We start from the raw sequence: 13548 nt of genomic DNA, 5'->3' as shown, positions 1-13548 counted from the left end.
AGTGCGTTTAAACATTCTATTTTTAAAAAAATTAGGAAATGTTTTACATCTCTATTCACAAACGCATATGTAGTAATACGCCTCTGTGTGGTGGGGTTGCCTATGTGTGTAAGGAGTGGTCACGCAGCGTAGTGCTCGGTGCACGCACCAATGAGCCAGCTGTGTGCGGAGTTTAAAGAGCATGGAGCTTCAGCTCCAACATCTATCATCTACAGCAACTTGGGCACGAAAGTCATATTTGCATTTCGCAGCCGTTGGGTGCTGTCGTCAGGGACCAAATTTGCCCAATTTTTAAGTTGCAAGGAATAATTTACCATTGTGATACATTTATGGGAAAAAATGTGACCGTCTGGAATATGTAACCATGTCAAAATGAGATGTTTACATCTCGGTGAATTCGCCCAATGGGAATGAGTAAAATGTGTGCCATTCACGTGAATGAAGCTACAGGGTGACTGAATGCTGTAGCCACAATCCCCGTTTTTTTCCCTTCCAATTATCCCTCGGCAGTGTCCTCGGTGTCGAGCAGGCACAGAGGGAAGGTGTCATCCATCATGGAATCCCCTACACACACAGCCCCTCGATGTGGAAATGACCCCGCACAGCTCACGACGACTATATCTGCTGTAGCTCTATTAATCCTCCCTGACCACAGCTACAAAGCTTTGCTTATTTAGCCGAGCGAATGTGCAGTTCACTCTATGGCCGTGAACCAATGTTGTTATTAAGACATTTGGTCTGGGATAATTTAAACAGAGAATCAAATGTATTTGTTATTTTGTTCGTTTGTCATTGCCCAGGCTGAAGCCACCAAACTCGGCACTCCTGTGAACCCACGTTTATCTCGAGGATTCGAAGCCAGTAGCTCGACAGTGCACACTCCTCGGTGCTGTAAAACAAGCGCTAGCCCCCATGAGACAGTCATGTCTTAATGTAAGCTTGCTGTTAAAGCAGAGCTAATCATTCTGGTTGGTCAGCATTCAAACTACTGGCTCTAATATTTGTACATTTGTATTTGAAATATGAGCACCTAAAGCTTCTATCAGCAGATGACCTTGGAGCAGACCACTCATCTATACAGCCAAACAAACATTACCTTGTCATTGTCATATATTGAAAAGAGGACAGTGTGATTCTGCGGCATCCTCCAGGGTTATTCCCGAATGCAGCACCAAACAAACCCTTCTCTCTGTAGGGGTGGGGAGCTCTCCATGATTGATTAATGCTCTTCTCTGCCTTCATGCCAATGGCACATTTGGGATTTAATGGTGAGAAAATGTAACCTGTATAATTTTAAACCTGAAATCCAAGCTTACAAATAGCAGTGTAGTTTTAAGTGCGTAGTTAGATATGGCCCAGAGATTGGTGATATTTAGGAGCCTTTGAAGAAAGCAGCATCCTCATAAACTCGACATCTCAAGGGTGAACCTCCTCGGGCATTCTCAACTCGGTCCATGAAAATGAGCACACTTTGTACTGCGCCGCAAGTCTCTTTCCATCTGTGGATCGGTGATGTACTCTGATTATCGGGTGTTGTTTGTGTGGCCCTTGCTTTTACAGGCAATGGACCAGTTTCCTGGCGGCCGCTTCCACATCTGCCTATGTGTACATGTACTCCATCTACTACTTCTTCTTTAAAACAAAGTAAGTTGTTTTCTAAATCTTGAAACTATTTTACGAGGTAAGGCCCGCCCACCGAGCCGTGTAGCTCTTTTTGAGAAGCAACCTGGCGATAATCGAAAGCTTAACGAAGTGGCTTATCACGTGGAAATTTATAGTAGCTAAATACTCTTCACGCATGTCTCTAAATGTGGAGGGGAAAAAATTTTGAGGACTCGGAGAAAAATCCACGCGACCACGGGGAGAACACGCACACTGCAAATATACAGGGATCGGGATCGAACCCATGAACACGTGTATACCAGGCGAGGTAGTTAACATCTCGTCACCGTGGCATCCTATTTCTGTATTTAAGATATTGCTTTTTCATTCCTCATAGCGAGGCGCAACATGTTTTTCGCGAACTGTACGTTTGGAGCGTTCCAAGGCTACTCTTAAATGTGTGGTGCAGCTGGAATGCCTACAGCACGCCTTCTGCAAGTCCACAGTCAAGCAATGTGCCAGCACTCCGTGGGCAGCCCTGAACCAGTCGGGAAAATTAGAAATGCCTCTGTCGAGCGGCAAGCTGTGGGAAACAAACCGTAGTCATACCGTGGATAAAGTGATCTTGACTTATCGACCCCTGAGATATTTGATCTCGTATCCTTGCAATAGCGAATCAAACACTGCAACCACAGCCTCACCTGGTCGGGTGTTTTGTTACATACACAGTAAATGCATATATATTCCAGTACTATTTTGAACATTTTAAATTCATTAAGTGCAGCAGCTGTGAATGTTTTGAGTGTCATTCTACACAGGTGTGTGTGCTTTGTGTACCGTATGCGTAATGCACAGAGTATGTGTAGTTTACTTGGTGGTTGGAGAACTTAATGGCCACTGGATGCACTACAAAGTCGTACACGGTGCGCTGTTGCATTCCTGCCCAGTAATTTATATTTGTGGTTTCAAAAAATATTCTATCACCTGCAAAGGGAACCAAAATTATATATATATATTTTTTGACAAGAACAGGTTGTTATCTGCTGGTGTTCTAACAGAAAAATTGGAACATTACCTTCAAATACATTTCCACAGTTGCATGTAATTTGAAAGTGATATTGATTTTTAAACAATGTAAAAATACTACTTTTTGTTACATTTTTGATGTGTATATAGATACGCGTGTGTTTTATACCCGTGCATTGTACAACCGGGCATCTTGTTAATATTTAATGTTGAATGTTTCTTTTCCATTTTCCAGGATGTACGGTTTTTTTCAAACCTCGTTTTACTTTGGATACATGGCTCTGTTCAGCCTCGCTTTGGGAGTGATGTGCGGTGAGTGTTTGTGGCACCGCACCTCGGCACGTCTTTATGCGCACCCTTGCATTGTGACCAAACCCCCCCCCACCCCCCCCAAAAAAAAAACTGAATGCGATAGAGAATACAACAAGCATTTCATAAGCTTGTCGGGGCTTTTTGAGAGTTCAACCTCCAGGGAAGTGGCTCCCTGATGCTGTCTCAGCTGATAGGTTGTTGTATACAAGGGAGAGAGGATCTTGGCATTTTTCCCAAGAGAGGGGAGGAAGGAAGCTCCCCCCCCCTTCTCCCGCCTTAAGCACCCACCTCCCTCCCCCAATTCACTGAACACACAGCGTTAGTGAGAGAACAATGGGCAGGGCACGGGGAGCCACGCCGCCAGGGTCAAGCCCAGTTTATCTTGGCCCGCTCTGGGGAGGCAGTGAAAGTTTACAGTCGGGAAAAGTGTGTTGATACAACGGATGCAGGTCAGTCCGTGAGAGTTCCTGCGCAGATGTCCTCGCTCTTGACGAGCGACCGCGCACGCAAGCCCTCGGTAGAGCCAAGCCTGGCCGACGCTTTTGCCAAGTCAGGGCATTTTGCGAGTGGACATTGCAGGTCGCTATCTCTCAGAGTAGAGGAACAATATTGAAGTTCAGAAGTTACCCGGCAGCACGAGGCTAATACCGAGTCGGAGCACTGAGCCCAGCACCACTGAGGTCATTGGTTCCATCTGTATTTCAGCCATCCTTGAGTTAACCAGGTTTTTAGCAGTATGGCTAGTTGATGATCTTATCCCGGTTCACCAATAATTACAAATATAAATCCTTAACTATTTTTTTTCATTGAGAACTAGAAATGTACTCTGATAGTGCGCTGTTCTTGAGTTGTACGCCTTTTGGCGTCATCTGGTCCAACACCAATGGAGACTAGGCTCTAAGAAAAACTGTCTCGGGTGTGGACCAATCAACTTCAAGGGCAGTGCATATCATTATCAGAGTTGTTTTTTTTTGCATTTTGACTGCTTGTGTTGTGGTTATTGCAAACATGATGCCTTGTATAAAGGTGTTCGTTTTTGTACCAGATAAAAGGTAAAAACCTATTACTAACTAGAAATGTGTTTGTCATGTCAGTTATTTTCTGCAGGACATACACACAGGTATGCCACCTAATGTGGGTAGAGGAGTCCTTTTTAAGGGACCTGAGAAATGGTATTGTCATCTTTCAGGAGTATTCTATAACACACCTTGCTGCAGTGCTAGCTGCAAGGGCTCCAAATATAGAGTAATTGATTTAATTCCTTGATATTGATAGCAAAAAATATTTAAAATATGAAAGAGTGTCGTCTGTTCAAGTGGGCATGGGGTTGTGCGCATTTCTGAGTTGCACTGAGCCAGTGGTGGAAATGAGATTCTGGTGGAAGGGGGACCAGCTTGCCTGTACGCCAAACTCTCACCACTCAAATTTCGATTTAAAGCTTTCGTGACTGCAGGGATTCATCTTCTTGGTTCTTTCGGTAAAGTCACGTAGAAGGGAAATAATAAAATAATAAAAATAGAACATAATAATATAAAATAATAGAATAAAATATTATAAAATACTTTTATTATGTTTTATTTTTATTATTTTATTATTTCCCTTCTACGTGACTTTACCGAAAGAACCAAGAAGATCTCACCACTCAATAGACTTCCTACGAAGTTATCCTCTTATTATCTTCTCTGGTGGCATGACGATTGCATCAATTTTCATGAAGTGAAATCCTTTTGTATGTTCTACAAAAGCTATGAATAATGGAATTTGATTAATATTCATTGGTCTTTTCCATAATCTGATTGATGGGGTGTGTGTGTATAGTTAATGGTAGACGGGTGGGTGTGATCTCAATGATGTGTGGTCTGTGCACTTCACCATACTGTACCAGCAATTCTGTTAATTTCCTGGCCATACATGTGACTGACAATTGGCATCTACATCAAACTTACTACACTCCACACCAGTTAGTTTTTCTCAATTAGAGATTATGGCTCTACCATTCAGTAGTTGGTGGCTAGCTGCACAAGCTTCTCATCTGCAATGTCTCAATAGGATATTGCCAATAACAATTTTTTTTTAAATTTTACCGGGTAAGGCTTACTGAGCTATCTAGCTCTTTTTCAGAAGAGACCTGGCCTCAGATTTTTTCTCAAAAAAGTGGCTTATCATGTGGAAATGTATAGCAGTCAAATACTCTAAATGCAAGTTTCTAAATGTGGAGGGGGAAAACCTAAAATTATCTACACGACTACGGGAAGATCATGTAAACTCCAAAGATACAAGAGGCGGCGTCAGGGTCGGCATTGAATTCATGGCCTCCTGAATACAAGGCGAGGTAGTTAACATCTCGCCACCCTGGCAAATGTAACCAGGCTCTCATGTGCGTCATAGTTGTGGGGATCGGTGGCAGAATGATTAGCACATTGATCCCCGTTGATGTTGGTTCAATCCCAGGCCATGCACAGCATAATCTACAAGTCATTTTAAGCAAAACAATTGACAAGTGATATCTGAACCTGTCCTCGAGCTCAGCTGTTTTAAATCTGCCTTAAGTAATTGGCGCACTGTGTTACCATCAGTACAGAGGAGACAAAGGTGGCTGTGAATGGTACTGTCCACTCCTTTATACAAATGAGTGGGTGTTTAGTTTGTGGTCCTTCCCCCGTACAATGGGAAAGAAGTTCTACATATATCAAGGCCCGAATAGGTGCTCGCCAACAGTAATTGCCCCTCTATAGTTTATCAAGCTAAATGGGGGAATGCTAAATGGGGGAATGTTTGCTCTGTCTTGGCGTGTACATGTAAATTGTGATTTATATGCATCGCATTGATGATGATGTTTTGTATGTATTTTTTAATAGGAGCCGTTGGCTACATGGGAACAAGTGCCTTCGTTCGGAAGATCTACACCAATGTGAAGATAGATTAAAATGTGGGATTGTGCCCACTGACGCATCTAGCACCAAAAGAATTTAAAGTCTCGGCATTGTACATCGTATTGAAAATTGTTGATGGTGTGGCGCTAAAATTGACCTCATCACAAAAATCTTGTCACTTTGCTTTTGTCCTGAGGGCTGATGCAAAAATGACCTGATGGTTCGCAGAGGAACATTGTCAGTCAACCAGAAGAAAACCTCCGCATCTCTTCAGTGAAGAGTGAACCGAGTCGCAGGAACTCTGTACCTAGTTATCATCCAGGAGAGAGAGGGAGTAATCCTAGCAAGAGTAAATATCCACCATTTTATTAGTTCCTCATTTGGCATGCTGCACTGGTCTAACTGTACAAATGAAACCATCAATTTTCCATACCTATGATGTTACTGTATGTTGTAAACATGTTTCAGTGGTTGAACTTGACATTATTCTAAACAAAGTACTTTTTTGTGCAAATATGAGGTCGGGTCAAGATTTGACTTAACCATCCTTTTTCTTTTCATGTTGTGGGCAGATTTGTTTTGGTAAAGTATATAGGTTTTTGTGATGTGGCTTTTATTGATCTCCTTCTGTTGTTCGTGTGAAGCAAAAGAAAAGAGATAAGGGTTAATGATTTAACATTACATAAGGGAGTGGGGATATATTTTAAACGGTGCATTGAGAAATATTGTCATGTTGGCTTTGCACTGAATCTGGTTTTGTTTTGTTTTTCGTTTTTTTTATTACTTGTACGAATCTGTATTCATTTTAAAATTCACAGTTACGTCATGCGACATCAGTACGTTTTGTTAGCCGCACTTCTGTAACGCCCCTGTAAGTGGCCTGCAGTGACCACGTTTCTTGACAACGTTATTCCTCTTCCGTTATAGCTTCGCGATTGGGAACACTCGGTGTGTAGATGATAACGGAAACGCAAAAGTTAAAACATGCTATCGGGCAATGAGGCTGTGCCATAAAGTGATTACGTTTCTCCATTGCTTTATGTAAATATTTACGATATTGTAGATGTTCATCGATGTTGGTGGGTTGTTGATTAAGAGTAGATTACAATACATGCAGAATGGTCCCGTTGTGGTGTGCTGTATTTATTTCACCACGTTCGTGAGTGTAACGCAAAAAAAAACAATCTGATTTCCATTTACCCTTCATGACTTAATGTTACCAACATGTTATTGGTACATTGCACTGCTCCTTAATCATGCTGCATATGGTATCACGCATATTGGAACTCAATGGAATTAAATCTCTTCGATTCCACAATAAAAAAAAAACAATATATCATTGATTTGGAATATGTATAGCTGCTGTTAAGATAATTAGTTGTGTGGTCATGCCATGCATGCAATGAGGGTGGTTTACGGGGTGGGTAAAGTGCAGTACTGGCTGTGGCGGTAATGTGCTCGCATTTCTTAAAAAGCCACGTGCTGTTAAATACCTGACCAGTGCAGAACTAACGTGCATTTGTTCTGGCCCTACATGATAGGGAGCGCCAGTGTTTTGACTTTGGAACAATTTGGCTCACAACCACATCTATTTCATCTCTAATGGAGCATTTGATTTAGCCTTGGTTTTACGGTGTGCGTGTCAGGAAGTGGTTATTTAAATGTTACTTTTTTAATAAGAGTTATTTTGTAAGAAATTTCACATTTCTTGTTAGGCAGTTGGGGGTGGGTGGGTTGGTGAGGTGGTTGGCGATATTAAAATTTCAAACTTGCAGAAATGGTCAAAAGAAAACATCTACCGTTTTACAACAGTGAATTGTACACTGAACACATGCACACAGTAATGCCAAAACTCGTATTGGCTGGTGCGTGTAGAATGCTACGGCCCACGTGTACATTATTGTTAGGTTCTTGTAACTTAGACACGTAGGAGTTGGCATGCAAGTTCCCTGGAACGATGAATTGTCTGTTTCCAATGCAACTTCACATCGTGGGGACTGCAGTATTTTCATGCAGATCCCCGTTTGAAAGGCAGCGCACGTGGAGAGTAATGGAGCGCTATGGATATGTTTCGGTTTACGTGGGCAGGGTTAATCAAACGATTAGGAGTCTTCGTGTGGTCTAACTGGGTGGGGCACATGTTAAATGCATTTATACAACATCGCGTGAATTCCCAGGGATTGAGTCGGCTGATGTGTTCGAATAACGCTCACCTCAACTAACCATCATTGAGTCAACAAGACCGTGCGAACAACGTGGAATGAGCAACTTCCCTTCAGAGTTGAATTGACCAGTAACTGATCTGTGTGCTGTAAATTGTATTGTGTCCGCGCGCGTGTGTATAAAACACCTACAACGGTAGCGTGTTCTCGTTGGCTGGCATCCTATAATCGTTGCAGCCGCAGTTCATTCCCTTGCCATACCCCGAGGCAATGTGTGACGAACCTGAATTCTCCAGGCTTGCATCGGATTCCGAAGCTGCAAAACAAACTAGTACTGTATAATTCTGTATATATAGTGGAGTGTGTGTTAGGATATACACGTACGTATACATGTTTAGAGATGTATGCGCACACACTATTTGGCACTCGTTTGTAACATGCGACGATTGAGCTTTTTATTTCCCCATGAAGAGTTTTGTCAACTCCTCTGCCAAGACATTGAAAAAAAAAGAGTGACGCATTGGGGTCCGTCTGGATCTTTGGAGCATTGGATGTGATGATGCTATTCAGTCAGATTGTACAATGGGTCAAGGTCCTTATTAATCGAATAGAGAGGTACGGGCCAGCATGTTTGGCAGAACCTCTTAACTGGGAGTCTCATTTATTGAAGAAAAAAAAGATGTTTCTGCAGATGGTGGTTATTCAGCCTTGGGAGATCAGCTTTGTATAAATGAAAAATACTGTAATAATTTAAAAATATATAATAAATTCCCATTTTGGTGTTCCATGGTGATTTTTTTAAAAATATTTTATTTTTTTACTTTCGCCAGTAATTTGCTAACGTGTTTCCGAGTGTATATCCCTCATCAACGTTGTTGCGCCTTGGTTTCACGCGTGCAACGGCAGCATTACAGCTGTCGCCCCCGAAATGCGTGCTCTCACTTGCTCAGAGGGGAACCCGTGTGTGCCGGTAGCATGTTTAGCGAGCACCTGGACATCGGGAATCTTCTAATACGAGCGCTCGTCCGTGCCACACGCGCCTCGGATTTACCGGAGGCGCCCGTTGCGTTCGTCCTGTTCGTCGCACAGGGGCCAAGGTTGATGGCAGTTGCGGTAAGTCGCTTTTGTTGAAGTGGGGGGGGGGAATGGTCCAATTTCGTGCAACGATGTTCATCGTAGCGTTCATATTAACGCGCCCATCGACGCTATTTAACGTTTCGTTTGGGTTAAGAGACATTGTGTTGAGACGCGAGGCAAGATGTCCCATCACGTTGCCTTAAATATATACTTGTATCTGTAATTCACCAACTCCCAGGCAAAACAATGGAATTGCTAAATCAGAAAAGTCGCGTAGATAGAACATTTATAGATCGCGACGTTTCGATCGCAACACAAGCGACCTGAAGACGGGTCGCTTGTGATGCGATCGAAACGTCGTGATCTATTAATTTTCTATTTACGTGACTTTACCGAAATAACCAAAGAGTATGGATTATTGCAGTCACAAAAGCCGCAAATCAAGATTGCTAAATCACGTTGGCTTTCTTATTGACGTCAAATTATTCATTTATCCGTGGCTCATTTGCCATGTGCCGAGGTTTTTCCTGCCGCTAGAGATTGCAATTCACTCTTCAAAACACGTGAGGGCACCAAACTAAATAGTTTCGGATGTGATCTCGACGGGGATTCGCACCGCGTGTCATTCGATGCGCAGTGACCAAATCGCTGCAAAGTAAAATGTGGCCGCTGGTTTAGCGCAACACCTCTTGCGGTGTAACCTGTATCTCTTAGGTTTTTTTCGGTAAAGTCACGTAGGTAAAAAAATAAAATTAAAAGTTAATAAAAGTAATAATCAGAAGTTTATTAACTTTTAATTGTATTTTTTACCTACGTGACTTTACCGAAAAAACTTAAGAGTATGAATCCTTGTAGTCACGAAAGCCTCAAATCTGGAAGTAACCTGTATCGTCATCCACTTCGTCAAAGTGGTGGTCCTTGCTCAAGCGAGCTGTCGGATGGTGCTGCTCTGCCTTGTGGGGGTGATGACGCAGTGGTTTGCAGACTGCACCCCGATCCACGGTGGCGAGATGTTAACTGCCTCGTCCTGGTATACAGGAGGTCGTGAGTTCGATTCCGACCCTGACGCCTACTGAATAATTTGGAGTTTGCGCGTGTCTCCACGCGGTCGCGTGGATTTTACTACGGGCCTTCCGGGTTATCCATCCACTTTGAGAAGCATGCGTTTTTAGATTATTTGGCTGCTATACATTTCCACGTGATACACCACTTCGTTGAGATTTCATGGCCAGGTCTCTTCTGAAAACGAGCTTTTTATCTCACTGGACCTTACCTGGTAAAAAATAAATATAGTTTTAGAAATTCCACAGTCACGTGTCTGTATCCATTATATCCAGCTTCCGGCTTATTAGAGAAGCCGTTGCGGTTATTATTTCCTTTTGAAACATTTATGAACAGTAAAAAATGTGCATCAAGTAGTATCAGCGATACGTTTATCTGGTTTCTCGATGCTATGCACATTTTTCCATCGCTAAAGATTGTAATGGATTGGGGAAGCGTTCATCCAGCAGTAGATTTACCTTGGCTGATGGTGTCGGAAATTGCATTCTTGCCATTGACAATAGTTGAATTCCGCCCCCCCCCCCCCCTCTAATAAAAACTAAAACGCAGTGTCTTGCAACAAAGATTTTAAGGACGCCGTGGAATCAGCCGCAGTGGTGGCCTTTTGTGTGTCCATGGGCACTCCGCGTCCTGGATTCGTGTCCGACTCAACCGGCTTCTCGGTCATGTTGGGCCAGCCCCGGGTCACCACTCACCAGTGACTGCAAACAAATGCCAAGTTGTACAGTTTCCACTAAAACGCCACCATTAAAGTTCGTCCGGTCTCGTGGATGCACTGAGCGACGCACACGTCCACCGTTGCAGGGATAGTCGTCTCATCAAAACAAATCATCAGCGCTGAATGAAAGCCTCCCCGAAGCTATCGCCTTTTCTCACGGTCCTGGATGTAATAATCCACCCAGCACCTGGTCGCCTCGTGCAGTGCTCCTGACCCCCCCACCCCCCACCCCACACTTCAACGGATGTCGTCCTGTCGAGCGGGCTCGATCTACGCGGCACACTCCCAATGAGCACGGTAGGCTCGTACGGTGCGAAAGAAGTTCCACGTACAAATTACATCGTTTGCTCAACTGCGCATGCGCGACCGAGGCAGTGGGGGGGGGGGGTGAGAAGAAGGGGTGGGGGGGCGGTGAGATGGTGGGGGGGTGGGGGGCGGTGAGATGGTGGGGGGGTGGGGGGGGCGGTGAGATGGTGGGGTGGGTTGGGGGGGCGGTGAGATGGAGGGGTGGGTTGGGGGGGCGGTGAGATGGTGGGGGGGTGGGGGGGGCGGTGAGATGGTGGGGTGGGTTGGGGGGGCGGTGAGATGGTGGGGTGGGTTGGGGGTTGGTGAGATGGTGAGATGGAGGGGGGGGGTGGGGGGTCGGTGAGATGGGTGGGTGGGGGGGCGGTGAGATGGTGGGGGGGTGGGGGGGCGGTGAGATGGTGGGGGGGTGGGGGGGCGGTGAGATGGTGGGGGGCGGTGAGATGGTGGGGGGGTGGGGGGGGGCGGTGAGATGGTGGGGGGGTGGGGGGGGGCGGTGAGATGGTGGGGTGGGTTGGGGGGGCGGTGAGATGGAGGGGTGGGTTGGGGGTTGGTGAGATGGAGGGGGGGTGGGGGGGCGGTGGATCGGCCACAGAACGGCACGGGGAGTTCGTTTGTCCAAGCTTGAGAACAGTGAGGCCTGGTCTCCTGTAATTCCGAACATAGCGCGGCACGCTGGCAGCTCGGCACTGGTCGAGTGCTCCATGCGAAAGGAGCTCAAGTAGTCTAGCAAGAAGATGTCTGCGACAAAGAGATGAACGTCGTTGGCTCGTTCCATCGCGCGCGGCTGCTCTCTGGAGACCCAGACAGCACTAACCCCCCCCTTCCCCCCAGCATCACTCGCAAGGGTTTGGCGATGGAGTGGGCAGCATCGGTCGTGAACATGTCTTGATCTCAATGTGACCCTGGAACGTGGTGGTTTTGTCTTCATAACGGAGGGTGCATCAACCCGCGCGCCGACACCGAGGGTGCAATGTAATTGGTGAAATCTAAACCAAAGCACGCGCGACGGCTGTATCCGTCTAATAATAACCGGCCGTGGGTCTCCCTTTGCGCTTGTCGCAAATTAAAAGCCTGCGAAGGCGCAGGCTTTAATAATTACATCAAAGTGCCAAGGGGTGGGCTTAATATCAAATGAAACGTACTCGCGTGGGAACGAGAAAAGTGATCAATCGAGTGACGAAGCAATTACCTCGTTTGCAAGGCGTCTCGTGCTCGATTAAGACACGCGGCATTTATTTCCAAATTAAAACTAGGAAGAAAAATCGTGCACGCGCGTGCATTTTCTAACGATTTATCCAATCTGCTTCTGTCATCGGAAGTAGTTTATTTGGCGATAACCCCGTTTATTTATCCGAACTGCACAACGGCCACATTGACCAAACATCATGTCCACTATAGTGCCGCAACGCTCGTGCTAAAGTTGCATTCACATGGGGGCAACACATTACGAGAGTTATCGTGACTCAACGCTGCAGACGGACGGATAGAGAGTGCTCAGCCCTATTTGGAAAGCGTCGACAAGAGGCGCGCATCGCTGCAATACCGTGAGCAGTGCGCGCGTGAACACGCGCACAGACGCGGGGTATCGTTCCCAGCGCTACAGCTGGCGTCTGTGTGTGCGCGCCATATATGAGTACAACTGTGTTGTGTATGTGCGCATGGGTCTGTGGAATAATCATTCGAGTGACTCGCAATCCCCTAATTGCACGCGATCCTCATCCTTTTCCCCAGCCAGCATCCTGGACAGACGCGCCCGTGTAAGGACCGTCAACTTGGCTCTCGCTGCCGCTGTGATTACTCAGTTACGCGATGACGAATTCATAAGCCGGGGGGGGGGGGGGGTGGGGGGCCGTGTGTCCTTGGGTCGCGTGGTGGCAGGCGGGGATGCACCGCTGCCGATCCCCTGCCGTGCGATGTGTGGCAGCGTGAGTCACCGTGGCCGAGCCCCTGGGGGTGCGCGATGGGACTGGAGTGCGGATGCTGCTCTATGGGAACCACGTGGGGGGAGGAAGAATAAAAAACAACAACCAGTGCTTAATTTCTCACTTGCCAGTTTCCGGAGCGCTCCTTGGCAGGATTTGAGCAGGGATCATCGGCGTAAGGCACTACGACTCGACTTAAAAGTACGCCCATCCGCAGCGATCCGATTTAATTATTGCCCGTCGTATTCCTTTCATCGTATGGGGACAAAATCATAGAATGAGGCCAGAATTAGGCGAGATGGAGCTGACGTGTTACCATATTTTCTGCAACAGCTTTCCGGATCCTTCCAGCTGAATGGGCACTGGGAATGAAGTGGTTGGGGGTCGGGATAGGTGGCGTGCTCTGGCATGAAACGCGCATCTCTACACATCTGCAAATCGCCTTCGACGATCTCATTACGATCAAGACATCGTGACGAACGCTGTTA

General features: G+C 45.9%; 1 protein-coding gene across 1 annotated transcript in view; it reads left to right on the top strand.

The window, feature by feature from the left end:
- The window catches only part of TM9SF3 (transmembrane 9 superfamily member 3), a 64428-nt gene extending 55660 nt beyond the window's left edge, over positions 1-8768 (top strand). Inside the window, exons 13-15 of the mRNA XM_078859761.1 lie at positions 1561-1644; positions 2864-2940; positions 5799-8768. Of these exons, the coding sequence (XP_078715887.1) occupies positions 1561-1644; positions 2864-2940; positions 5799-5866 (229 nt within the window). The 3' untranslated portion in view covers positions 5867-8768. The remainder of the gene's footprint in view (positions 1-1560; positions 1645-2863; positions 2941-5798) is intronic.
- Positions 8769-13548: the final 4780 nt, after the last annotated feature.

Source organism: Lampetra fluviatilis, chromosome 9 (genome assembly GCF_964198595.1).
Source record: "Lampetra fluviatilis chromosome 9, kcLamFluv1.1, whole genome shotgun sequence".
In the NCBI taxonomy this organism is placed as follows: domain Eukaryota; kingdom Metazoa; phylum Chordata; class Hyperoartia; order Petromyzontiformes; family Petromyzontidae; genus Lampetra; species Lampetra fluviatilis.
The sequence above is the reverse complement of the archived record's forward strand: the minus strand, read 5'-3'. Positions and strand labels throughout refer to the sequence as shown.